Source organism: Haliaeetus leucocephalus, unplaced genomic scaffold, assembly GCF_000737465.1.
Source record: "Haliaeetus leucocephalus isolate CR32 unplaced genomic scaffold, Haliaeetus_leucocephalus-4.0 Scaffold143, whole genome shotgun sequence".
NCBI lineage: Eukaryota > Metazoa > Chordata > Aves > Accipitriformes > Accipitridae > Haliaeetus > Haliaeetus leucocephalus.
In genome coordinates, this window is record NW_010972579.1 from 1,840,694 (window position 1) to 1,866,571 (window position 25,878).

The window sequence follows — 25,878 nt, forward strand, 5'->3', positions numbered from 1 at the left end:
TCTCACTAGGATCAGAGCTTATGAAACTTAAGACATGGCATTGGCTGTTTTGACATTAGGGTAGTTGCTTCAGCTTTAAATCTGAAGTTGTCAATAGAAGAAACCCTTTGGAAGGAGAACACCTGGACATGGTAAATATGATCACTACACTTGTGCCCAAACTAGAATTTCTTACTAGAATCATAATTATTTGGGTTGGAAGGCACCTTTAAAGGCCACCTAGTCCAACCCCCTTACCATAGGCAGGGACATCTTTCACTAGATCAGGTTGCTCGAAGCCCTATCCAACCTGACCTTGAGCACTTCCAGTGCTGGAGCATCCACAGCTTCTCTGGACAACCTGTTTAGTGTCTCACCACCCTCCCTATATTTAAAAAAATAAAAAAAAAGATTCTTCTTTATGTCTAATCTAAATCTACCCTCTTTGAGTTTAAAACTGTTGCCCCTTGTTCTGTCACTACGGGCCACGACAAAAAGTCTCTTTCTCTTAAGTTCCCTGTAAGTATTGAAAGGCCACAGTGAGGTCTTCCTGGAGCGTTTTCTTCTCCAGGCTGAACAACCTCAACTCTCTCAGCCTTTCTCCATAGCAGAGGTGTTCCAGTCCTTGGATCATTTTCATGGCCCTTCTCTGGACCTGCTCTAACAGGTCCATGTTTTTCTCGTGCTGGGGACCCCAGAGCTGGACACAGTACTGCAGGTGGGGTCACAGGAGGGCAGAGTAGAGGTGGAGAATCACCTCCTGTAACCTGGGAACTTTGTCTAGACATGACTTTAGTTGGTGCAGTTGTCTACTGTGTCATTGGGTATAAGCCTTCAGCCCTGCAGAGTAACACCAGTGTACTGGCATACAAGTGGCTTTTTGTTGGGTGTTACCATTGCAAACTATATTGATTGTAGCAAGTTTGCATTGTGCAGAGTGGTAAAGCTAGTGGAGTAAGTGATTGTTCACTGGACATGCCCAAGAAAGCCCAACAAGTGGTATACATGGGGCTGGAAGGCTTCCTTGTGCCATGGGTAGCTCATGTATGTTGGCTTTTAGGAGAAGACCTCTGCTGTACTAGGAAAGGTGTCAAAGAAGGATTATTGTGCCATTCCAGTAATGGTTTCTGAATACTGCTCATTAGGAAAACCTGTGAAGAAAGCTCATGCCATAGATGAAACAGCAGGTGCCTATCATCATGGATCTCTTCTTTCTTGTGTTCCTCCTTCAGCTGTTAGTGTATTACAGGATCCATAACCTTTCAAGATGGGTTATTTCTAATAATGTGGACAGAGAAGAATGTGCTGTCAAAGATGAATGTTGTGGCTGACATTCTTGTCAGACAATAGATCTGTGAGTATTTCCTGCTCTGAGAGAAGTGTGTTTGCAGCCTTGTTACTTTGCCTCTTTCTATCTTATCTCTCACCAGGGTTGATCCTTTTCTCCAAAGGATCAAAAAGCAAAGAGTTATGGCAGTAACTGCAGCAGTCCTTCCTGCTTCCCTTCCCTGATGTTTTCTAGCCCTCTGGTAAGGTGTTGAGCATTACTATAAACCAGAAGAGTGCTAACCGAAATCAAGAAGCCTTGAGTTTTCTGAACTTAGTACTTGTTCTCCCTTCTGAAGTGACCTGCTGTTAAAGGAATTGGTAAGACATAAAAATTAGAAAGCCCGGACCTGCCTACCTTTGTCCTGAGAAACTCTTTTAAGTGAAGGAGGCTATTCAGAGAGTGTGTGAGACTAGTTTCCAGGAATGTATTGTATTCCTCATTTTCTCAAGCTGGGATTGACCTATTAGGTCAGACTCTCAAAGGGCAAGTTTGATCCTAATAAAGCCACATCAGTGCAGGAGGCAAATAGATGGGAGTTTGCTTGTTTAGCATTGACTAGTTTCTCCTGCACCACAGAATTTGTCTGGGATCTTCCATCTGAACTGTTCATTAATTCATTAAAGTACTTTTCAACTGATTCAGTGATTACTTGTTCAGTAGCTTGTACAGTGATATGACTGAAAAGTTGGAGACACTTCTCTTGAAATCTCAATGCCACATCTTTTATAGAGTCTGAAGACAGAATTAATCCCTGAGTGCCAGAAGTTCACTCCAGATCCCTTAGAAGAGGGTTTTTTTTTTCACTTAACCGTACTGCACTCCAGAGAAGAGTTGTAACATGCCTTGGGTAGTGACAAAGCTTCTACCTGCATGTTCATGAAATACATTAATTTATAATTTTTTTTTTTTTTTTTAATGCTGGGCATCCAGACACACTCTAAAGCATTAGATGATACAAGTCTTCCCTTACGTGCAGTGCTCGGTGCCAAAGAGGAGAGCTTAAAAGAAAAAATGGGTATCAGTTGGCAAAATTAGAAACAGCTTTCTGGAAGGTCTAATAACTTTGGGAGTACAAAGATCACAAGCCCTGGGCAAAAGGGGTTACTTGTTCATGCTTCCTCTAGATCCTTAGTGTTGAACATCCAGTTGTTCTTTTCTATTTGCAGTTTACAGTTTCACTGTGTATTAATTTGCTAGTCATCATCATAGAAGTTTTAGCTTCTTTCACATTTAGACTTTTCTAAGGATAATTTGCCTTCATTCTTTCTTTAAATGGACATTCATGAAGATAAACGATGTGTGTCTCATTGCCAGTAAGAACAAGAATATGTTATCTGTACTATATTTGGGGTATTGGAATCCGTGGATCAACACAACCTGAATAAGTTCTTTGTTAGAAAGATGAGAGACTTAGCTGGCATTTGCTTTCTTCATTGTGTTTCTTGCTCTACAGTAGAATTGTTTTATGAGGTTGTAATGCTTCACTTTCCAACAGGAGGTTTCCAGTCACTCTCAAACTTAGGGAAGTGTCTTGGTTGGCATGTTTCTCAAAGCTGGCGTTGGCGTCTCTTGCCAGTGATTGACAGTTCTCTTCTGCTTTTATATGGCATGAAATAGACTTTCTTGTGAATCTTCTAGATCATCTTACGTCAGAAGAGGAAGAAAACACACAGTTTTTACCTTTGATTTAAAGAACACATTGTTTAATGGTGCTTTCCTGTGAAGGAGAAAATTCTTTACAGAACAAATGGAATTGTATTATTCCAGGAACCTACGCAGTGAGTTTGAGTTCTGCAGAGCCCTGACTCATTTAGTACATTCTGGCCAAGGTACATTTTTGTTAAAAACAACCGATCGGGCTGTTCAAGATAACCTGACTGCTTCCATTTCATTTTCTAACCACTTAAAATTTTTCTTCTGTACAAGGAAGGAGTGTTTGAAAACAAAACCACCCATGAAAAGCACTGGAAACAAAGTCATAGTATAAGTGAAGATTAACTCTTAAGACTTCATAATTTTATTAACTTTAACAAAGCTTTGAGTTTTGTTCATATCACCATAGGTCGCTAGAGGACTCTTTCAGCACTCTTGGCTATCTCCAACATTATACCTTTTAAAATTTTTTGTTTATTGTTAATCGAAGATGGGATGCTCGAAGTGCACCCATGTAGGCAGTATGGATCATGATGCTGTAATGGAAACCTTGGAGAAAGACCTTACCATGAATTCATCTGGTATATCTCAGGACTTCAGCTGCCTTCAAAGTATTTGTAGTACACAAGACTTTTCTAGTATGAGTCAAAACATGCACTTTGCAGTGCAAGTTTGTTTTGAGTTGTAGATATGAGGAAACATATTAGATGTTAAATGTTGTATGTTCAAACAAGTGGGACTTAACTGTCCATAGTGTGAAGACCTGTTACTGCCTTCATTCATGTGATGTCTGTTTTGGCCTGTTTATGACCTAGCTGAGTGCAAGTTGGTGACCCTTTAGGACTACTTTAGTGTATTTAGAAGGTATAGGGATAGAGATCCTGAGAACTTAGGCTATGCAAAGCAGGGGAGAGCCAAAGGCATAGTTAGGCGAGTTAAGTGTTTGTAATAAGCTTTGTGTTAACCAAGTTGAAGGGTTTCTTGTTCATGTTAGACATATAGTATACTGCAACCTGGAGCATACACAGTTGTTCCCAAGGTACCATTTTTAAATTGCACTGACTTCACATTTTTGGGCAGTTCATGCTTAAAAGCACTGCCTTGTGAAAATATAAGTTTAAGTTCATGCCTTAAATGTACAGTATTTAAGTTAATTGTTAAAAGTACTTAACCTTGCAAAATCAGAGTACAAGATCCTGTTTCTGTAGAAGAAAGTTCATGACAAAAACAATTCCAGAAAAGAGCTGCTTCTAGTCTGAGTTAATTTCTTAAGCGTCTTTGTAAAGGAAGGTACTTGAATTTAAAGAATTAGGGAAAAGTAGCAAATTTCTGGATATCACCTTAAAAATGCACTATGTTTGTCATTCAATCCTGGTTCATTAAGAAAGTATCCCGAGACCTAAGGTAGTACAATATACATTAAAAGAAATATGCAGTAGCAGCTCTGAGGTTGATGTCCAAAGTACTGTACTACTTAAAGATTTACTATTCCATACGCTTCTGCAGGAAAAAAATAAATTCATAAGCTACTGTATACTTTCATTTACATACAGTTAAAATCACTACTTGTACTTAAAAAAATTTCAATTTTGTTAGCTGCTGCCCTTTAGCAATTGATAGACTTTGAAACATTACATCAGTTATGTCTTTTCCCCAGTTTCACTTCACATTTACTTACACTTTCTGCTTCATTTTAAGTTAAATGGATTACTGAGCAAAGAGCCTTCTACTTGTTGCTATTTGCTGCTGCTACTTGGATTCTGGTATTGTTATATAAGGGAAATAGGAGTATCCCCAAATCATACTTCTCTCTGCCCTTTTCTGTGGTTTAAAACTGCGTGTGCATTTGTAATGTAGGAAAGCCAGAACAGTGCTCCCCGTTTTAGCAGTATCATGTTGAATCACTTCCAGAATATATTAAAATTAGGCTTGAATTTGAAAACACGAACTGCATTGCTTTGGAAAATAAACTTGTGCGGTTGTCGTGTGGAAACAAACATTTCAATATAAATAGCCTTGGTATTAAGATTTCGGGAGAAATCCTGCTCTATTGAAATTTTGACAAAACTAAGCATAGTGTCCGATGTTGTAACTTCCTTATGTCGTCATTTGTGTATTTATGTCTTAACATACAGAAGATTTGAATTCTGTAGGATGCATGGTTGCCTTGTAAAGCAGATAGATGTTGATGCGTGAAAGTATAGCCATTACCTGAATGCCTCTGTAGCTATCCAGACTTGTGCATGCAATAGAGCGGCTAAAAAGGAGCAAGGTGTCTTTCCTTCACTTCTGTGGGAGGCAGAAAGCCATCGGATGTGCTACTGGCTCCCATGGTAACTTGTCACTGTCTAACTGTTAGGACCCCTTGAAGTTTTAAAGCATAAATATTTTTGTGTATGTACTTTCCCTTCTACCTATGAAAAAGCAGATTTGGTCATGACTACTTGCATTCATTAAGCAGTTCATCCTTCTATTGAAGGAAAGTTCTGAAAATGTCTGCTAGCAGCTTTAAAAATGTCATGTACAACAGATGTGAACTCTGGATAGTTTTTGAGTGTTGAATTTCTTCCAAAAAACCAAAGCCTTGTGTAGAAGGGTTAAAGCAGTATTCAGGCATGTATTCTCTTTGAACTGGAATTGAATTCTGCCTTGGGAGAAATTTTACATAATTAATTGCTATGCAGAAGCAGCAGTAATTAAAAAGGATGTGTTGATACTAGGAGCATTTCTTACCTGAAGCTGAACATTTAGGACGGTTCTAGTACTACGCTTCCAATTCCTATGGACATAGTCTGTGACCATTGTACCTGCCTGTATGCTTTTCACACTTCAATAACTTGAGCTTGTGGACTTTATCACAGTATATTTGGCAAAGCCCACAAGTCTGAAGGATAATAAGGGTAATACAAGCTTTGTGAAAACAGTAGCTATATAGAAAATGGGTTGTGTAAGTGTGCTGATGTTTACTGGCCATATTAGAGAAGGAAGTTCGCCTGATGTTACAAATGGTCCAAAGGTGAGAAAAACGTCAGGTAGAACATCTTTTTAAATATTGCTGTCAGGAAATGTGTTTATCAGAAGCCTTAGACTTCCTATCTGTAGTGTTTGCAGAGCTTCTTCTGATAGGAGTGCTGACAGAAATTGCTGGGTGTTACTGCCCATAGTAGGCTAGGAAAGGGCTCATATGACTTACTGAAATTTTGAAACCTTTGGTTATATTTCTTTTAAGAGTTTGCTTTGTTTTCTGTCTGAAGAAACAGATTTCAGTGACCATGCATGCTACAATCTAAAGTCTAAGTTGTAATGCTGTGCTTTGCTATTTTGAGATTCTAGGAGGTCTGACTTAAAATGTTGTTCTTGAAAGCAGTCCAGCTAATCGGGTAACCCAGTGCAATATCCAGGTAATTGCTGCTTTTCATCTGTGGTAAGTAATTTGAGGTGTGGAGTTACCCTTTTCTGATATGCTACCACCTAGTGAAATGTAGAGCACGATGCTCTGCAGTTGTTATGAGTGCCCAGTCTCAGAGCAAGCACATTGCTGCAATGTTAGTGTCATAACAAAACTTCTCAGAGATTTTTTCATGTGAGTGTTACAGTGATTCGTGTGACTGATGAGTGATGATGAACAAAGATTTTAAAATGCAGTTTTGCGGATGGACTTTGAGAAATTGGTAAAAATCAAATAGGTGCTCTTTCTCCCCATGAACCAGGAAGGACCTCAGCACATATCACACTTGCCAGAATTGCATGGAGAGATTAGCCTGTTATATAAAAATAGTAGTGCCAAGAGCCCCATTGTGCCTAGCTATATACAAATAACGTAATATCATGAGATAAACTTGCAACCATATCAAAGCTTCTTGAAATCCTAGCTTGTTCTTGCTCTGTGCCTTAGGGTAGACTTTCACAACCAGGGTCTTGGCACAGAAAGGGTAAAACCAGTGCTTTAAAAGCATCTTCCTAGTTCTGGAATGCATTTACATCTATCTCAAATAGTCTTGTTTTTAAGCATCTTCTGAAAGTTGGGCCTTTTTGGTCCTAACTGAACATCTAGAAATACTGCTGGGTATTAAATCTTTCTCTGAACTCTTGTGACCTGAAGTCTTTGCTGTTCAATTACTCAGCTGTTGGTGCACAATAATCTTGTGAAAATACATAATGCTTTTTCAGGGCTGAGAAGCACTGACCTGGCAATACCTTGCAATCATCAGGCTGCAACTGCATGAATTGTTGAGCTCTGATGTATTCTTAATCACAAATAGTGTTAATATGTGAGAGGGAAGTTTAGCTTTTTCTTTTTTAGGGCTTTGAAGAAGTTGTGCAACAAGCCCTTGTTGCCTCGCCCTGGCATGTTCAACTTAAACTTGGGGCTGTTTCCTGATGCCCAAATTTAATATATGGGAGTCTATGGCCTCCTTTGTCGTGACTTCTAAGTTGCTATTCTAATTAAAGAGGTTTCTGGCTCTGTGGGAGGCTTTCCTCCCATTTTCCCCTCTTTAGCTGTGTGTGTGGCTCTGTTCATATCAAATGACTTCACAGATCTGGTACAGAAAAAAATGAGCTGTGAAAGCCTGTGGGCATTCTTGTGTGTTTGACAAGATCATTCCCCAGGTCTCATTTTGTGTGGCTACACAAACAATTCTGTGAATAAATTGCCCGCATGTGTGTGCTTACATGTAATGCTTAATTTCATGTATAGTTTTGGTACAGGGTTACACTTTGGCCCAGGCAGGAAAATGAAATCTGCAGGATTCATCTTAGTATGTCCTTATAAAAACCTTTCACCAAGCTGGAATTGCTGGGTCGCGGCTGTCACTGGCTTTGCTCGAGGACTGCATAGTTCTTGTATCAAAGCCAGAAATGCTGTGAATTTTCTGGATTGCTTTTAAGGGTTTTCAGTACAGGATGGTCAGATGCACCAGGTCCTCTACAACAAAATGTGTCATTACCAAAATCACCTTCTTCCTAATCTATGACGACCTGTCTGTTGGATGCTTGAAAGTGGTTATAATCTACTAAATGTGTCAGAGTTTGTTTAAATGTACTTTTTGTTATGTAACTAAAGAAAATGGCCTCAAAAGGAAGTCTAATTGCAACGGGGACTGTTGCAGTAACATTATTTTGGTATTTTTTTTTACCCTCTTTTGACTAGAATCACTCAAAGAAGTGATGATTTATATTCTGTTTTGAACTATATCTAGTACAAAACCACAATAATCAAACTGTGTGCTTGTTCTAAAATTGGCATTGGTATAAGCTAGCAGAGGATTAGCGTTGTACTGCTATTGTTTGTTCTGAGTGTGTTTGAATTTGTTGGTGTTGTGTAAGTTTTTTCCATACAGAAAACAAGGAAATAATATTGATAAGAAAACACAATACGGATGCTGGGACTGTTTCACAAGATAAGATTTAGATTTCCGTATATACTTCAACGGGAGTCAATCGTCCTTTTGGGTGCTCAACGACTATAGCATAGCGTCTCCAAGGTGAAAGAAAAACAGTGACCTGCTGAAAAACACCCTGTGTGATGGAAAGGGAAAAGCATCAGCAGAAGAGTGCTGCCTCTTACAGTGTTAGTGTGAAGAGATGAATAGGTGCATTGTCTGAACCAGATTAACTTGTTCTGTAGATTTTAAAGCCAGTCTTAAATAATCTCTGATCTAGAGCTTCGAATTATTGCATGGTGGCTCTTATAATTAAAAGCAAACCAGTTAAGCAAGCACAGGGCCAAACAATGTATAAGCAAGTTAACGTCATATGCTGGGTTGAAGAGGTTGTGGTCTTTGAGTTCTAGTAATTAATGCATTTAAACCTGAAGCTGTGTACTAGCAGCCTGCTGGCAGTTCCTCTAACTTCTTATAATATGCTTTTATACCTCTGTTTTTAATGCTTCTTGCCCTTTATAAGAGTTGGATGATTCAGTCATTCATGCCTATGTAACTTCATTTTAATGTAGTATCTTGGTTTTTTACGTGTTTACAAGCCTTTTGAAGTCTTGAGTACTTATCAAATTTGTTGCATGTAAAACACTTGAGTGCTATTGCTGCACAGTAGGTAGGACCTTCTCTTTCTCATGCCTCTGTGTTGGAGTGCAAACTAGAGGCTTCAGCTAAGCATTACTTAAATGTCTCCACTGCAAGAACCTGTTCATACCCTCTCCCCATATGTACTTGTTATCAAATACAAGGACATGCACTGTTTCGATGCATCCCATGATATATCACAGCCATAATTGTCACTAATCTAATGGCACCTCTGTGTGTGGACTTCCCTAGAGCACTGTGTTTTGGCTCTGGTGGCCTTGGTCCTTCCAGCCTGTACGGGGTCTAGGCAGTGATGCTCCTTAGGGGTTTCCAAGCATGCTCAGGGTTCGGTGCGTCTGGCTGGGACCTGTATCTGCATTTATAACCTCCATTTTCTGATCTCCTTTTTTACTGTCTGTATGCTTTTGGGAAGGCATACCTCCTTTTTAATCTCTCCTGAGCCAAGGTAGTAAAGCAGCCTTTGAAGTAGTTTGCCTTGGGATATTATTCCTTTCCCTGACTTAAGGGACCTTTCTCAATCCAGCCAATGTTTTGTGGCTTACAGGTTTAGTTATGTGATTTCTCTTTTGATGAACCCTTCTTAGGCAGGAGCTGTGTTGTGCCTGAAGCTGCCTCCAGTTCCAGCAGATCTGGAAAGCTAAATGCCAATTTGTGCGTTATGGTTAGAGCCTATCTATTTAGCTTGCCATTGCCATAAGGGACAGGCCATGCTCTCTCTCGGGGCTTTGTGCTTTCTTTGCCTAGCTTGTGCTCATCTGCACTGACCACGTTCACCATTCAAGTCAGTCAAAAGTCATGTTTTCTTTTGCAGGGTTAAAGTTCAGTTAGGAAAGGGTGTCAGAGCTGCTACAGGGAGGAGGGTAAGACCATGAAGAAGGGAAAAGAGCAGATAAGTTCTTTCCTCTTCTTCCTCCCAGGGCAGTAGAATGTTGGTTTGACACATCTGTAATATGTAAATTTATCCTAATGCAGCAAGGAAAACTGATGGGCCTTTGCTGGGCTCTCTCCTGTGCTAGCTTGCTGCCTAGGCACTCCAATACTAGTTCTAGCATGAAGGAGGGGCAGAAAATGCACCCAGCTATGAGGAGGGTGAGATTGTGAGAGCTCTGATTTACATCGTGTTAAGCTTCACTGTTGCTTCTTGCCACCGGAGGGTAAAAAAAACAAACACAAAAATATCTGTAGGGAAGGGGTTACAGGCAACACTTCTGCTTCTGCCCAATAGATGTTCTGATTGCTGTGGGTTACTGGAGTTTTCACAGATGCTTGAATTTTAGCTGGCAGCAGTGGGGTTGGGGTTTTTGGTGTTTTTTTAATTTTTTTTTATTTTAAGGTGGGGAAGAGAAGAGCAAACATTTCTAAGGTTACCAAGAATCAAGTGTTTCAAGTAGACAGCGGTAAATAAGTAAATCTAGAAATAAATGGTCTCCATCAGTGTGGAAGTAATCTGCAGAAGCCTATACTGGTAATTCAGCAGCAAACTGGTGTCTTCTGAGCACTTCTGTGCTTTTGGGAAACGCACGGCAGGCTCCCCTTCTTCCAGCAGCAGCAGCCCCGTGTGGAGGATGTGACCCACACTGCCTAGCGCAGGCAGTTTGTGCCTGCCCAGAAGCTGTCAGGAAGTGGCAAAAGTACAGTCTGTCAGCACCTGGAGTGTGTTTTATTTCCTTTTTCGGCTTCACCCCATTTGTTTAAGCAGAAATATTCCCTAGAAGTTGGCTTACTCGTTTGGGGTTTTTTAAATTCCATTTAAAAAAAGTAGGCAAACAAGTTCTGTTCGTGCTCAAATGACCTCAACTGACTTGGAAATCTGGACCAAATTTTAATTAATATGTTGATTTGTTCCTAAAGTTGTATCTGTGGTTCCTTTATTTTTTTTTTTCTTAGATCAAGCCTCAGAGGTACAGGTGACAATGATGCTGACTGAAAGCTGTAAACTCAGAGGACTTCACCACAGGTAAGCTAAGCAGTGTTTATAAGCAAAACTGTATCTGTGTGAGCTGAAAATACTTGTGCTTAAAGCTCCCTAGTAGGAGAGAAATTTTTTCAGAATTCAGCAACATATTTTTATGTTTGAAACTTCTTTTTTTTTTAAGCCATAAAGAGTTGAAACTATTTTTATGTCACTTTAAAATACAGAATTCTAGATATGCTTCTTATTGCAAAGACTGCTTATAAGCTTCTTTCCTAGCTGTGCAGTCCATAAAATCAAATGGTTGCAGTATGTGGGAAAATGGAGAAATTCTTTGGTGTTCCAAGACTTGCAGTGCAATATGGGTAGATATTTCTTTTATATATTCTTAGTTATTACAGAATAACATGCTGCAGGCACACATTGGTTTATGCTGGTTCTTGCACAGGCTAGTTGTTAAATGTGGTGGGATCTTAGTGATGACGAGAGTAAGTATATATGAAGGTTGATTGTCAGTTTAGCTAATTTACTAGTCTGTTTTGTATTGGTCATAATTTTCTACATGGCACAGAAAAGTATTGTGATTAGGTGCCATCCCACATGGACACAAGGAAATGCTTTTTAGGACTCTTGCATGTGTGTGTTCCTAGTATGGCATCGTAACATCACTGGTGGGATTTATTCCTTAAGAATTAATGACATGGTTTTGGGGGGTCATAGCTTAAGTTTTTTAAATTGATGCCCCAAACAGCTTGAGTTAGTGGCAGTTTTGCAGCTTGGATTAAAGGCTGAAATTGGCCTTAAAGATCTTTGTTACTGGCAAGGATGCAGGTAAGAAGAAACCTATGCTCATCATCAAGTCCCTAGACTGGTAATTGATCTTTTCTTACTGTTAATGTGGAGGAAATGAAAATAGTTCATGCAGAATTGTTAGTTCCACAGTGCATTGAAAAGTTGTTCTTCGAAGAGTTATTACAGCTAAGACCTTGCCTAAAATACAAGATTGTATTAAGAGGATTGGCAGGTTCTTGGGGAAACAAAATTGAAACCAAATGAAACAAGCCCCCTCTCATCATTCAAAATCAGCTGTTATCCTCCCTTTTACAAGCCGAACTTTTAAGTCCAAAAAGCTTTTCTTCTGTATGCTGCCTATAAAGCTGGGACCTTTATCTTGATTGAAGGTAGAGCTACATGGGTATGTCGAGCTTGTGGGTGTGACATCTGACTATCAGACATCTTCAAGAACAGGAAATTTCAAAGTTTCCTTTTAAAAATGACTATAACTCATTGGAGACTTACTAATACATTTTCAATAGAAGATAGTTTTTTAAAAACTGTTTAATGGAAATTGAAACTATATATAGTTTGTTTCAAGTTTCTACAAATTTATATGTTGGCACTGTAGGAAGATGTTTATAAAAAAATGCAGCATGGGAGTTATCTGAGCCATAAGGAGGATTGGAAGGGACCTTTAAAGTGGTTTAGTGGTGGACTTGGCAGTGCTAAGTTTATGGTTGATGGACTTGATAATCTTAAATGTCTTTTCCAATGTAAACGATTCTATGGTTCTAAAACACCTGTGATAAAACTCATGAGATAATCCTGTATTTAGAATGCAATTTAATGTTTCATTGATTCAAAACTAAAATTTTCTGTTCTGTCATTTTGAAGTGGATCAAACACAATGTTTTGATTTTTTTTTTTTTTTTTTTTTTTACTCCCCTGTAGTGGAGCTACATATTTTATATCTATAGTTGCATTTAAAATGATACATTTCCAAGTTGAGAATGTATCGCTTCTTAATATAAATGATAACCTGTATTCACATAAATGTATTTCAGCCCTTTTGGACCAAGTCAAAAAATCTGGAGGGTTCTTCCTAATAGGAAAGTACTCAAATATCCTCTTTCTTTCTCTCCCCCCCTTTCTTTCCTTCTTTCTCTCCCCCCCTTTCTTTCCTTCTTTCTCTCCCCCCCTTTCTTTCCTTCTTTCTCTCCCCCCCTTTCTTTCCTTCTTTCTCTCCCCCCCCCAGTTATTTTGGAGACCTTGTGCTCTGCAATTCATATTGCAAGAAAAGCAAATGCTTTTCTTCAATGCTGAGTTACTGTCACTTACGGTGTTTAGGGATTGAGAAGATTTTTATCAAATTTCAGGTTCATATAATTAGGAATTTGTCTCCCTGTCTTCCAGGAATCTGCTACCTATCACTCATGTCTGTATAGAAGAGGGAGAGAAACCAATGGTGCTGCTGCCGTACATGAACTGGGGGAACCTTAAACTATTCTTACGACAGTGCAAGCTGGTAGAGGCCAACAATCCTCAGGTACACTCAGAAATCTGTGACTTCTTGCCCGTTAAACTTACACTTGGTTTGTCATCTGTGTATGTGCCTTAAAAGAAATACTTGTGGTATTGTCACAACAGAACAGGTGAATGAGAGAATTGGCAAGCATGTTCCCTAGCAAGCGTTTGTCTTGATACATAAAAGGAAAACAGTCTTGGCTGTGTTTATGACAGACATTCAGAGGGCATGAAGCTGAGTTAAACTCTGATTAGGGTATTACCTGGTATATCAATACATCTTTAAAAAAAAATTCAAAAATAGAGAAAAGGGTATATGATTGTGGATTTAAGTTGGAATACACAGGGGAAGATTGTGTATGGAGAAATTTCAGATTTACTGATTTTTATTTTTGGTAAAATTAGTAGATTATCCCTTTAATTACTATAGTTCTTCATTATTTTATAGTAAGCATAAAGCACTTCTGTTAAACTTTCAAGGTGCTGCTGTAGATTTGCTGTTAAGTAAAATAAATGGATTTATTTAACTTTAGATATTAAAGGAAGCAATCTGCTGACTTTTTTTACTGCTGTGGGTGCTTGTCAACATTCATAACTTTACTGCGTTTCAGTAGAACTTGTTGCATATATTTCATGAGAAGTGAGAAAATATTCCTAGATGAGAACATATTTTGCTTATTTTTAAAAATCTGAATAAGTGTGTAGTGATGGGTGTGTATATGTATTAAAACTATGCCTCGTGTTAGGATTACCTTGTCTTTTATTCAACTTCACCTTGGTTTGGCTTCTGTCTTTAGGCTAAATCAAGCACAAAATGAAATCTTGTTTCCTGAGGTCAGCATTTGTCCCTGTTATGTACCGGATCTCAAACTATCAAGGGCCACCTACCTCTGTTAATTTACAAGTTGTGACAAGCTGCTAGGATTTTTCAGCTTTGATTTTACTTGTTTTGCTGCTTAATCTGAGTTGTAAATCCCTATGGTTTGCACCAATATCCCTTTCCAAGAATTTAAGTAGAAATGGTGTTTATAATCTGTATTATGTCAAACAGGAGTTGCCTCTTAGTAACTAGAAATGACTGTGCTGAACTATCAAAAAATGGGACATTTAGTGTCCTAGATACTTATTTTGAGATAGAACTTTTCTACAAATACCTAAAGCAAATGCTTGAGTTTTCTGAAATAATACATGGCTATTGCTCTTAATAACAACCTGTTAAAGAAGAAGCCAGTTTATTATTGTTTTAATTTAGTATTTGGTTATTTTAAACCCAGTCTTGCAACCTCGGTGTGTCCACCTACATACTGAAGTTTCTGAAACACTATAGAAATGGAAGAGGGAACCCAAGGTATAAATATGCGCAAGGGTTTAGTTTTTATAGGACTGTCAAGTTGTAAAAGTAGATGGAGCACCAGACTTTGGCACTAGTTTTCAGCAGTAGATAGCAACGAGAATTTTGACTGCTGTTTGTGCTCTGCTGCCTGAAAATGAGTTGGTTTCCAGGGAAACAGTGAAAAAAGTGTGGTAGGAAGGGTAAAATTGACCATTTTTGCCTACATTCACCATTAATCAAAGGAAAACCTGTGTAGCAGTGAGGCAGTTGCAAATTGGAAACATTTGCCCCTGGCATGTCTCAGAAAAAAAAGTTAAAATTGAATAGGGATTCTTCATAAGTTTTCAACAGGTGGTAGTGTCTGTAGCTACTAGAAAGCATCAGCTGCTAAAGCAGGGATGGGGGGCACACACTAGAATACAACAAAAACACTAACCCCACAGGCACTGGGCTTGTACTTTTGCAGTGATTGTTGTTCTGTGCTCTTGCAGGCAATTTCCCAGCAGGACCTTGTACATATGGCTATTCAGATAGCCTGTGGAATGAGTTATTTGGCCAGACGGGAGGTCATTCACAAAGACCTGGCTGCTAGAAACTGTGTGTAAGTACTCAACCAGGGTAGAGTCATCATGCAGGCAGTGTTAGGTCAGTAGCTAGAGTTAGGATGGGCTTTCTCCAGTTGACCTGATGTCTACTTCAAAATATAGTACTATTTGGTTTTTTTTCCAAATTTTGGGTGAATGGTTTTGTCAATGAAGTTTTTTTCCTCTAAATATAATTTAAACCACAAAGCATGGTTTTCAAGAAAGCAGAATATCGTCATCTTAAATACTTTTGCTACGTTTTGTCTAGCCTTAGTTTTTCAAAGGCTTGAAAAATATTAAAGCTTCCCTTAAACTTTAATAAAAATGTGGAATATCTTTGGCAGTTTATCAATGGATAGATTTTTTTTTGTATGAAGTTGGTTTTCTTCATATTTTTTTTTCTTAAAAATGGCTTTGATTGCTGGTAGATTTCTTAGTTGTCAAATGATGGATAGATATGAATGTGCTCTGTAAATGGTAGGAATGCTGAAGTAGTGTTTGAGACCATCTTCTGCCTGAAATATGCCCTTAAAATGTAGACATTGTTTGAGGTGTGTTTTGGCTTTCTATAAACCAAATCACTCAGACACCACCAACTGTGATCATTCTCCACCTGCTTTCATACCTAATAAGGGGAAACATAGAAAATACAGGGTTCTGCCTAAACTTAACTAAACATCTGGAAATACCTAAAGGGGCGGTTAGTCCATGAGCTCAGTCTTAATGATATCTGCAAATAATGTCCTAATTCAAGTAACATAGTTATTTTCAGAGTTCAAGACCATGTTTGAAGCCTTGAATTCAAGTTCTTGATTTGGAGAGACACCTCTCCTTTTTGCCTGCCCCCACCCCTGCCCCAAAGGACATGTACTGGTCTATTAATGAACTAGCAATGAAAGAAAAGGAGAAGAAGCAACCTCTGGGTTATACCCCAGAGCTGTGTACAAATTGTCGGTCAATGAAGTAAGCCCTAATGAGGTAACTGCACTTGATTAATATAAATTCTTTAACCTGAAATTGGCTGTTAGAGGGGATTTTGAAATTTGTTGAGCTCTGCTTTATCATAAACAATTTCATTTATGAAACACTACATCATAATTGGATTACTTGGGATAGATGCACATCTTGCATTCCTTCAGCTACAATGCTTCATTTATTTTAGGAAGAAAATAAAATGCCTCATGGTCTGGTCACTTGCTCGATTCTTCTTGTGTCTGTTTTATGAAAATATTATTGATAAACTAGTTAATTTCTCAGGATTGCTGCCCACATCTTCTTGATGACCTTGGGGCATGCATTACATGTAATCTGAGAGGCTTTTTGCCTTAGCAATACCTACAGGGTTTTCTCAGGTCCTGTCTTCTGCCAGTGCAAGGGTGTAAAGACTGAAGCATGCTCCTGAATCTTCAGCTTCCTCAGTTGCCCAGGCAGGAGGAGTGACTGGGTTACTGTCTTGGTTCCTGTTCTTTGGCTTCCATGTCTTTCAACTTTTTGCCACCTTTTGTCTTTTTCCTTATTTGCCAACGTATTTTCCAGTATACCCTTCAAAAGACCTCCTAGGATCCTCAAGGCCTCAGTCCCTCCAATATCTTCAAGGCACAGTTGTTGAAATACCTTGTTGTACCTCTTTTTAACGGGGTTTGCTTTGTTTGTTCCCATGTAGTCCTTCAAGTGGAAGTCCAGTTTCTTTCTTTGCACATTTCTTGGACAGCATGCGCTTCTAGCATATGGACTGTCTTGGGGCTATGCTACTGGTGCCCATTAGAGAGCTCTGCGTGTTTGGCTTGGCAGTTAGTAGTAAAACATGAGTCACATTCCCCACACCAGGATAGATGCCGTTCCTGAAATTTGGACTGACTTCCCTGCCCAGCCCCTCAGGGTTGTCAGGGGTCACTATTGCTGCAACTTTTGTCCCTTGTGCTTCTGTCCACAAAATCTCCTGGTCCTCTCAGGTGCAGTCTTTGGCCCAGTTCTTCAAATATCCCAACCAGGGCCAGCAAAGCTTCTGACTTTGCATCTGGGGGACTGAGAGAAAAAGCTGGGAGACACTTAAGCATTCATGCTTGTCATAGGATATTCTTTTAACTACTGTACATGTTGTACTGGCACCACTGGCAGTAGGCACTGTTGGTGTAGCAAATGCTGGGACAGAGGGAGTAGTGAGAGCCACCCTGAAGCCATCCCTTGTGCTTTTGAACTGGTGCTACCAAGCTAGTCTAGCAGAATCTTTCCTGGCTCTTGCACTACATAAGGGTGCTCAGTTTGACAGAGTTCCTGAGAGACTCTCTTCCTAATTCCTGTTGCTTTTCCTCTCTGGTGAACATGTTGAGGAAGAAGTGCTACCACAGGAGACAAAGATCATAAACAGTGCTCCAGGGAAGTTACCTTGTGACAACCTCTCATTTCTGTGCAGTGAACTAATAGCCTAGTGCCCTTGCTGTGCAAAGGGTTGGCAGTCCAGGCTGCTTGACTCCTTGCCCTCCTCACTTAGTTGCCATGTGTGTGATGCAGAGCACTGGCGATAAAAGTCAATTCATAGTGCACGTGGTGCTCCTTCTCCATGAGAAATGCAGGCAGGAGCTGAGCATCTGCTGATCTGTGCTGCAGTACAAGAAATCCTGGGCTAGCATTAGGTTTTTAAAGAGAAAGAGGGTGCCAGTAGCCAAGATCCCTTGAAGGGCTGTGGTTCATCTGCCACCCCTTTGTTCCCCAGGTCTATTCCTGTGTGGTGAAAGGCTGGGAGGAGTTGATATGAAGTGTAGCAGACCTATATACCTGTGCCCTAATTTTGGGAAGGGAGCCAGGATTGCAGTGGTCTTGGCAGGTTTGTTAAGGGAGGAAATACTTTTGGTCTCATGTGCTCATGGCACAGTTGGGCTCAATTAGAGTGGACATACAGATTACACAAGTCAGAGCTCTCTAATCACTGTGAAGTTACCCTTTGTATTTTATTCGTTTATAGACAGGTCTTCTAGGAATTTCTCTGAACTCTTTAGAGTGATTAGATATGGAAACTTCCTGGCCTATAAATTTTGAGGGCAATGAACTGACCTGAAAGTGCATAGAAATGGGATAAATAAGAAGGTACTTGAGATAGTGAAGCGGAAAACACACAGACTGAGCATTTCTATTTGATTTTTCTCATCAAAATAAAGAAATAATTGACAAGATGAAAAGACAGCAAACACCATTTTGTTACAATCCCTCTAACGCAATGTTATTTCTATATTTTTGTCATAAGATGTTAAAGCCAACATCTCACCCATATTCTAAAGTCAGCTGTTTATGAGAGCATTGAACTTTATTACACACTTTTTAAAGTTATAAGAATATGAATTAACATCCCAGAGGGGGGTAGGCTCCATGTGCTTTTTTGAGTCTTTTGGTGATTAAAAGTAAGTTTCCCTTAGCCAGTATCCAATTTCTGACAACAGTCAGAATTAATATCTCTTGTTGAGGGGAATAAATAATATCATACCAGATTGCTTGATTAGAGACAAGCTTTTAGGCCACAAATAATATTGGTTACTTTAACAAGATATTACTGACTCTTGCTTTGCTTAAATTTTTGGCTCCTTGTTGCTACAGAGGTTCTATAGCTAAAATTTGTTTAATTGACCTGATAGGGGATCTCCAAGGGAGGAAGAATAATTTCAGGGAGTTGCTTGTTTGCTTTAACTGTATTTTTTTGCACTTGTAAATGTTTGATTTTATTTAATCTAAGACTGCTGATTTTTCTAATGCTTATCTGTTAACGCAGAATAAATACATTCTTTGATGATATTTGGTAATCACAGAATAAGCATGTCAGTCTAGAAGAATGCTAGCCCTTTGAAATGTTGATAGTGCGATTAGTGTTCCCCTATGAAATCCGAAGTCTGAAACTTAAGGTTGAGCATAAATATTTTCTGTAAAACTGTAATGCCAAGTTTGCTAAATACTTCTGTTCTCTTAAATTAGCATTGACGATGCACTTCAGGTTAAGATTACAGACAATGCATTATCTCGAGACCTATTTCCTATGGACTACCATTGCCTGGGAGATAATGAAAACAGACCAGTTCGATGGATGGCTCTTGAAAGCCTGGTTAACAATGAATTTTCCAGTGCTAGCGATGTGGTAAGTTTGTTGGTTGGTTTTTTTTTTTTTTTCCTCTTACATTTTGTAAATGTATTTTGTTGACATTTTTCCCTTTTTTCAGCCATTGGAGAATCATGTCACTGAATAGGTAACAGTGATTTGTCTAGAACAGCATCTATACACCTGCTTCCTGCACTTGCTGCTCATGGCAGATAGTTCAAATGTCAAGCAGGCCTTTCTTGCACAGCAAAATTGTCCGTTGCACCCTGTTCTCCTTGGTAGCGTTAGCAGAAAAGGCAAGTAAATTCAGTGAGCAATCTGAATTGGGACTTGTCTATTTGAATGAACATGATCCAGAGTCCACAACAGAGTGTTTCAGTTGCAGTCTCACAGACAGAGAAAAGAGGGGAAGAATTGCTTCCCTTGATCTGCTGGCTACACTTAATGCAAACACAGCGTGGAATGCAGTTGGCTTCTTTTGCTTCAAGGGCAGGCTGCTGATGTGTTCAGCTTGTTCACCAGGACCCCCAGGTCCTTTTCTGTAAAGCGGCTTTCTAGGCAGTCAGCCCCAGCCAGACCTGGTGCATGGAGCTATGCCCTCCCAGTTGCAGGACTTTGCATTTGTTTTCCTTGAACTTGATGTTCCTGTCAGCCCATTTCTCCAGCTTCTTGAGATCCCTCTGCAGAAACCTGTCTTTCAACCTGTCAGCCACTCTGCCCGGATTGGTATCATCCGCAAACTTCCTGAGAGTCCAGGTTGTTACTGAAGATAGAACACTATTGATTCCTGAGCAATGCCACTAGTAACCAGCTGATCATAGCTATTTCAGTCCAGCAGTCCAGCCACTTTAATGTCAACATCTCACTAATCTGACAATAAGGATGCTATGGAAGATGATGTCAAAGGCCTTGCTGAAGTCAAGGTGAACATCCATTGCTCACCATGTGTCCACTAACACTGTCTTCTCAGCAAAAAGCTAGCCAGGTTAGTCAGGCAGTTTGCCCTCGATGAATCCACACTGGCTGTTCCTAGAGACCTTTATGTTTCATATGCATGGAAGTGACTTCCAGGATCATGTGCTCCCCAATATTAGCAGGAGGTGATGTTAGACTACCTGGCCCGTAGTTCCCTGGATCCCACGTCTTCAAGAGGGTGCCTTTTTTCCAGTTGTCGGCAACCTCCCCCAATTGCGGTGGCCTTTCAAAGATGATGAGAGCAGCATTGCAATGACTTCAACCTGCTCCCTCAGCACTCTTGGATGCATCTGGTCTGGCATGGTGGTCTGGTGTGTACGCACTTGGCTTCAGTGCAGCCTAAACGTTTTCCTCTATGGGCTTTTCTTAGTAGTTTAACTCTGCTGAGCTTTGGTTTTCAGAACTCCATCCCTGCATGTCGATGCATTCTCACTGCATTTCTCAAGTAGCCTTCTCCTGCTTCCACCCTCTCTTTCCTTCCTTAGTGTCTGGACTTAGTACATCCATGGTGGCCTTCTATAATGCTTGCTCAGCTTCCTGCACATCAGAACGAACTGTTCTACTTACAGGAGCTTGTCCTTGAAGATCAGCCTGTGGTAATTAGAGTGCTAATTAATGGTAAACCACTTGCCCTTACAATCTGTGTCTTCCTGCTAAAGGGGTATTTTCTTTGGTAATGATGCTTTCCTTAACATGACTACATCCAGAGATTGCAATCTGCATCTTAAAATATGCTAGTTTAGAAAACTTTTGAAAAGTTCTGGTTAGTTTTTTTTTTCCCCTCATTGCCATAGTCTCTGTACTAGTGCTCAAGCCACATAAAAAAAAAAACCAAGGGAAGGAAAGGAGTCAGCTCTGCTCCAGAAATACTTATGTACTCCTTGGAAAATGTGTGGTGGTTTGTGTTATACCAAACTTGAAGACAGAGCAGGAAATAGAAGTTGCCTGTAAAAGCATGTTTTTATAATACTAAATGGGATCAATTAAACGTTGATTTCTTATTTTTCTTTTTTTTTTTAAACCTGGAACATGAAAGCGTTCACTGTTTGTGAAGACTGGACTTGGAAATAAAAGCTTATGTAACACTGGCAGTGAAATGTAGAATTTTATTAGGATGAAGGCACCTCAGTATCATAACCATTTCAGAAAACTAGTGAATTCAGCATATAGTCCACACTATTTTAACGCAGAACTTCTTTTTGCATTATATAAGGATAAATGCAACTCTGCTTCTAATATATATTTCTTAACTTTGCAAATGTAGCTGTCTGAGTTTTGCAGTGTGCAAAACCAGACAGTTCTTCTGGGTGTAGAAAATACCATCTGCCCTAAATATCATCATTGCATTTACCTGGATGCTTTTTGCAAATATGGTGTAATATGTTTTTGTCTGCTTGCTAGGAACAAATCTAGTTATCAATTGCATGTAGCTTATAATCAGTGATGAAATCTGTTACAAACAATTTAGGTGGTGCCTGTTAAGATGCAGTTGGCATGTGTTCTAGGCTTGCTTTTTGGATGCATTTCTTTAAAATGGTTTTGCTGGCTTGAAACATTCCTAATGTGTTCCTCCTCTGCCAACAGTTATATCAGTCAGCCAAAGCATAGAAAAACAAAATACAATTCCTGTTGAATTTTAATTCTGTGTTTTTTCCCTCTGTTGGACATGAAGCTCTGCATTTCTTTATGCCATTTTTATGCAGCTACTTATGGAATTAGAAATAGCTATATTCTCAAAGTAGTTTTGCTTGAGTCACCCTTTATTCTCATGTTCTAGGTGCACCACCACTTGTCCCTCAGCATTTTTCTTAACTGCAAATGAAAAGGATGTCATCCCCTGCCTTCCCACACTGCTAATAGATGGGTGTTCAGAGCAGGGGCTGCATCTGTGCCCCTCCCATTCTCCAGCTCTGAGCTTCCCATCACTGTCCACTGAGAGCATCCCTTAGTATTAAGGCTTTGGTTGAGGATGGGGTGGGATTTCTTTTGATTAAAACCAAGAATCTTCCGAGGCTTGCAGAATTATGCCCCTTTTTTAATAAATCATGATGTTTGCAGCACTTGTAACTTTGGCAGTGAATCATCAGTGTGCAGTATCAGCACCATCTAGGTTTTGTCTCTTGGGTCTATTGATACCAGCTAGTAAATCATTTTACTTGTACTGTGCTTGCACATGAATTGATTGATAGATATTTCATCACCTTAAGCTCCTTTTGGCAAGTATTGTTGGCTGAATGTGTTGAATGCTGATCCAGCTGTCAAGTTTACTTGGATTAAATCTTTATTTTTTTTGTGAGTCCTACTTGTGAGTGTATGCTCAAAATATACAGATGACTTTGAAAAAATAATGGTTTCATTTAGTCTGCTTTTCTGAACATTTGGATTTCAGAGACCTTTTTTAAGGAATGTTGGGTAGTGTTTTGAAGAGGTAAAATGTAATATAAAGTGGTTAACTTTTTCAAAGCAGTGGTTTAGTGTTTAATATTCCTTAGATTTGTTAAGTGTTTTGGAATGTCATACTGGAAAAATGCAGGAAATACATAATTTTTTATCCCTTAAAATCTTAGTGCATTAAGATTTAATTTTAGTTCAACTTGACACTTGTTCTGTGATACTTAATTGTCCCTATTCAAGACAAAGTATTGTTATGTTGAACTTGGATGTATATAGTATTTATGTAAAGCTTTCTTACTCTGTGTAGTCTTATTTCTGACTGATTTTGTGGAATATCTGAAGGAGATCTCAAAATTCGGCATGTTCCGTTAATGCTGTACGCTATTTCTTCTCAGTGGGCCTTTGGAGTAACATTGTGGGAGCTGATGACTTTAGGACAGACTCCATATGTTGATATCGACCCCTTTGAGATGGCTGCTTATTTAAAGGATGGCTATCGAATAGCTCAGCCAATCAACTGCCCTGATGAACTGTAAGTGCATATTTTTGGAGAGAGGATAAAATGTCTATTTTTTAATCAGTATGTTAAGCCAGCCTTATCAGTGAAAGAGCTGGGTTTGCCTTCTCTTGCCTGTTTATTCTGCCTTTTAGACAAACCCTCGTGTAAGTATTTGTGTGGCTTCAGTGACGTATGTCAAGGTACTCGGGCAAAAATTAAATGCTTTTTGTTGTTAAGTTTCACTTAATCCTGACCTAACTCTTTTTCTTATTTTGACACATGGGAGAAATGGGGTTGATCAGCAGGATGGGAGGAGGGAGGCAAAGGGGCCAGGGGTTTTCAGCTTAGTGTTTGTGGGGCTGCAGTGTAGGAAGCCAGTAGGTTTGTAGGTAGAGGGAATCTCCATTCTCAGCAAGACTACAGAGAAGTACTGTGTGTAATGGAGTTAAATGGCAGTGCTTGAGGGGTTTATTCACAATCTTAATGGTATAGGAGAATGCAAGTGCACAGACAGGCACTACCTTCCCTCATGTGTTCTTCCAAATCCCCTTCCTGTAAACCTACCACAGAAACACTTTGAACTATGCTTTTACAATAGTTGAGCAATTTCCAATGAACTATGTATTGCTTCCTCCTGGGTTGCCTCTGACTGGTATCTTAAATCAAACCAGCACTTCCAGTCACAGCACGTTTATTGATCATTCTAGGTGTCTGTCTTCTGAAGGAGTCGTTCAGCATGGTGTATCAGAAGATACAGGGTTCCTTTTCTCTCCAGTCAGCAGGTTTTCTAGTGGCAAATGCTGTTTTTCACTTTCAGGTTGGGACTGTGGTTGCCTAGCTTATGTTCTCATGTCTTCTGTCTGTCTTTGTCTTGCAGTTTTGCTGTGATGGCCTGCTGTTGGGCCCTAGATCCTGAAGAAAGACCCAAGTTTCAGCAGCTGGTGCAATGTCTAACTGAATTTCATGCAGCGTTGGGAGCCTATGTCTGAAACTGCGGAATAAGATTCACTTCACTGTTTGGGAAAAGGCATGGCATACATTGCAGCTCCGTGCATCACTCAGACTCACACACGTGATGTGTATAAAGCAACACCAAAGGGAGAAAGCACTTCTTCCAAAACACTGTGCCTTAGAATGCCTTAGTAGTCTGAAGTTTTTTGTAAGACCTCTTGGTGTTGAATATTTTCTAGATATCACTTTTGCTAAGTTAAATTGAGACCTTTTTATTTGCCATCAGGATTTTTAAAGTGTAGTGATAGTGAACTTAAACACAAGATTTGGATGGACTTTGCACTCTTACAACAGATGTGATTTTTTTTTGAAGGGTTTATGGAACTGATAGTAAAGTAAGGATAGGGGAAATTAATGCAAAAGCCACACTGCAGAAAATTTTCCCTGCTTTTTAAAAAATGTTGAAATTGAATCTTTCTGACCAGCTCTAGTGTTTGTACTTGTATGTATCTGGATAGCTTTTTAGTATCAACTTCTATTTTGAGACAACAGCACATTGTGGTTGGATCCACAAGCAGCATCTTTTTTAACCCACTCATGAATGTTTTTTGGAAAAGCTGGTCTTCAGGATACAATATCTCCTTTTTAAAGCAGTAAGTGATTATGTAAAAGTGATTCCAGTTTACCTCATACAGAGAGTAGTGAAGGTGGGGTAAAAATGGTGCCCCTCCTTGCAGATAAAAGGCTGATGTGATTTTTAAGATGGTTTTATGTGCTAAATAGAGGCCTTCAGAGAAGCGCCAAAGCAGCCCTTGTGTGGGAGTCTTTCACCTCAGACTTCCAGATGGCAGTTTCTCTTGTTCAAAAAGGTACTGCTTGTTTTTTATGGGCTTTTATGGCCTGAAATGGGCTTAAATATATAAATATATATTTTTAAAGACACTTGCAGAGTAAAGAATGTTTTTCTATTACATCTAATGTGAAAGCTTGGTCCCTCACATTGCCCTGTGTATTGAATGTGCAAGTTGGTGGTGGTTGTTGGGCTGGAGCTGGCATGAAGACAAAGTGGATTGCCTCCCTTGCTGCAGAACTAGTCCCTGAGACTTAATATAGTGTCCTGCTGCCTTCTTTAATCCAAATACCCATTCCACCCCAGGTTATTTTGAGTTGAACATTACTTAAGAGGTCTGAATAAGGTATTTCAAGAAAATGTGTGCTGATCCATCAATTCAGCCTCAGTAACTTTCATATTCTATATATAGCAAAGTTATCTGTAGAATAACTTTTACTTCTCCAAGTGATCTGCAGGTTGCATCCTCTACATGGTGGCACCATGAGGCAGGTTGCACTTCAGCACAATGTGAAACATGAAAAATTGTCTTTTTGTCTCACGCCATCTTCAGAGTAAAGTACCTGTAGCCTCAAGTGTTCATGCAACTGCATGGTTGGGTATATTGCCCTGACAGGCTCTGTATCAATCGTAGCATTTAGGGAGACGCTGGTCTGCAAGTACAAGCAGCTGGATTTGGCTGTGTCATGCAGATGTGCAGCTTTTGTTCTTTCCAGAGTTCTGAACCTTGCTGAAGAAAATTAATCCTTTCTAATTAATATCGCATGAGGCAGAACTTTTTGCGGTCTGTTTTCAGTCTCGCAGGCTGCCCCTTTGCGTTGCTGAGCTAAAATGGAGTGTCCCTCAAAATGCAGGAGCTTCCCTATCTGTACTTTGGCGTTAGTTATCTGTGGCTAGGGAACCAGGTCTTGCTTTATCCTAGAAGGAAGTTTTCCTGCTGGCTCAAGTTTAGGCATGTTATGATGGGCTGCGTTTGCTTGAATGAATTGAAA

At 39.5% G+C, this 25,878-nt stretch overlaps 1 protein-coding gene across 1 annotated transcript in view; it reads left to right on the top strand.

The window, feature by feature from the left end:
• Positions 1-24,991, top strand: part of RYK (receptor-like tyrosine kinase) — a 46,934-nt gene extending 21,943 nt beyond the window's left edge. Inside the window, exons 10-15 of the mRNA XM_010561284.1 lie at positions 10,894-10,963; positions 13,109-13,241; positions 15,044-15,153; positions 19,097-19,256; positions 22,982-23,118; positions 23,963-24,991. Of these exons, the coding sequence (XP_010559586.1) occupies positions 10,894-10,963; positions 13,109-13,241; positions 15,044-15,153; positions 19,097-19,256; positions 22,982-23,118; positions 23,963-24,074 (722 nt within the window). The 3' untranslated portion in view covers positions 24,075-24,991. The remainder of the gene's footprint in view (positions 1-10,893; positions 10,964-13,108; positions 13,242-15,043; positions 15,154-19,096; positions 19,257-22,981; positions 23,119-23,962) is intronic.
• The last annotated feature ends 887 nt before the right edge of the window (positions 24,992-25,878 follow it).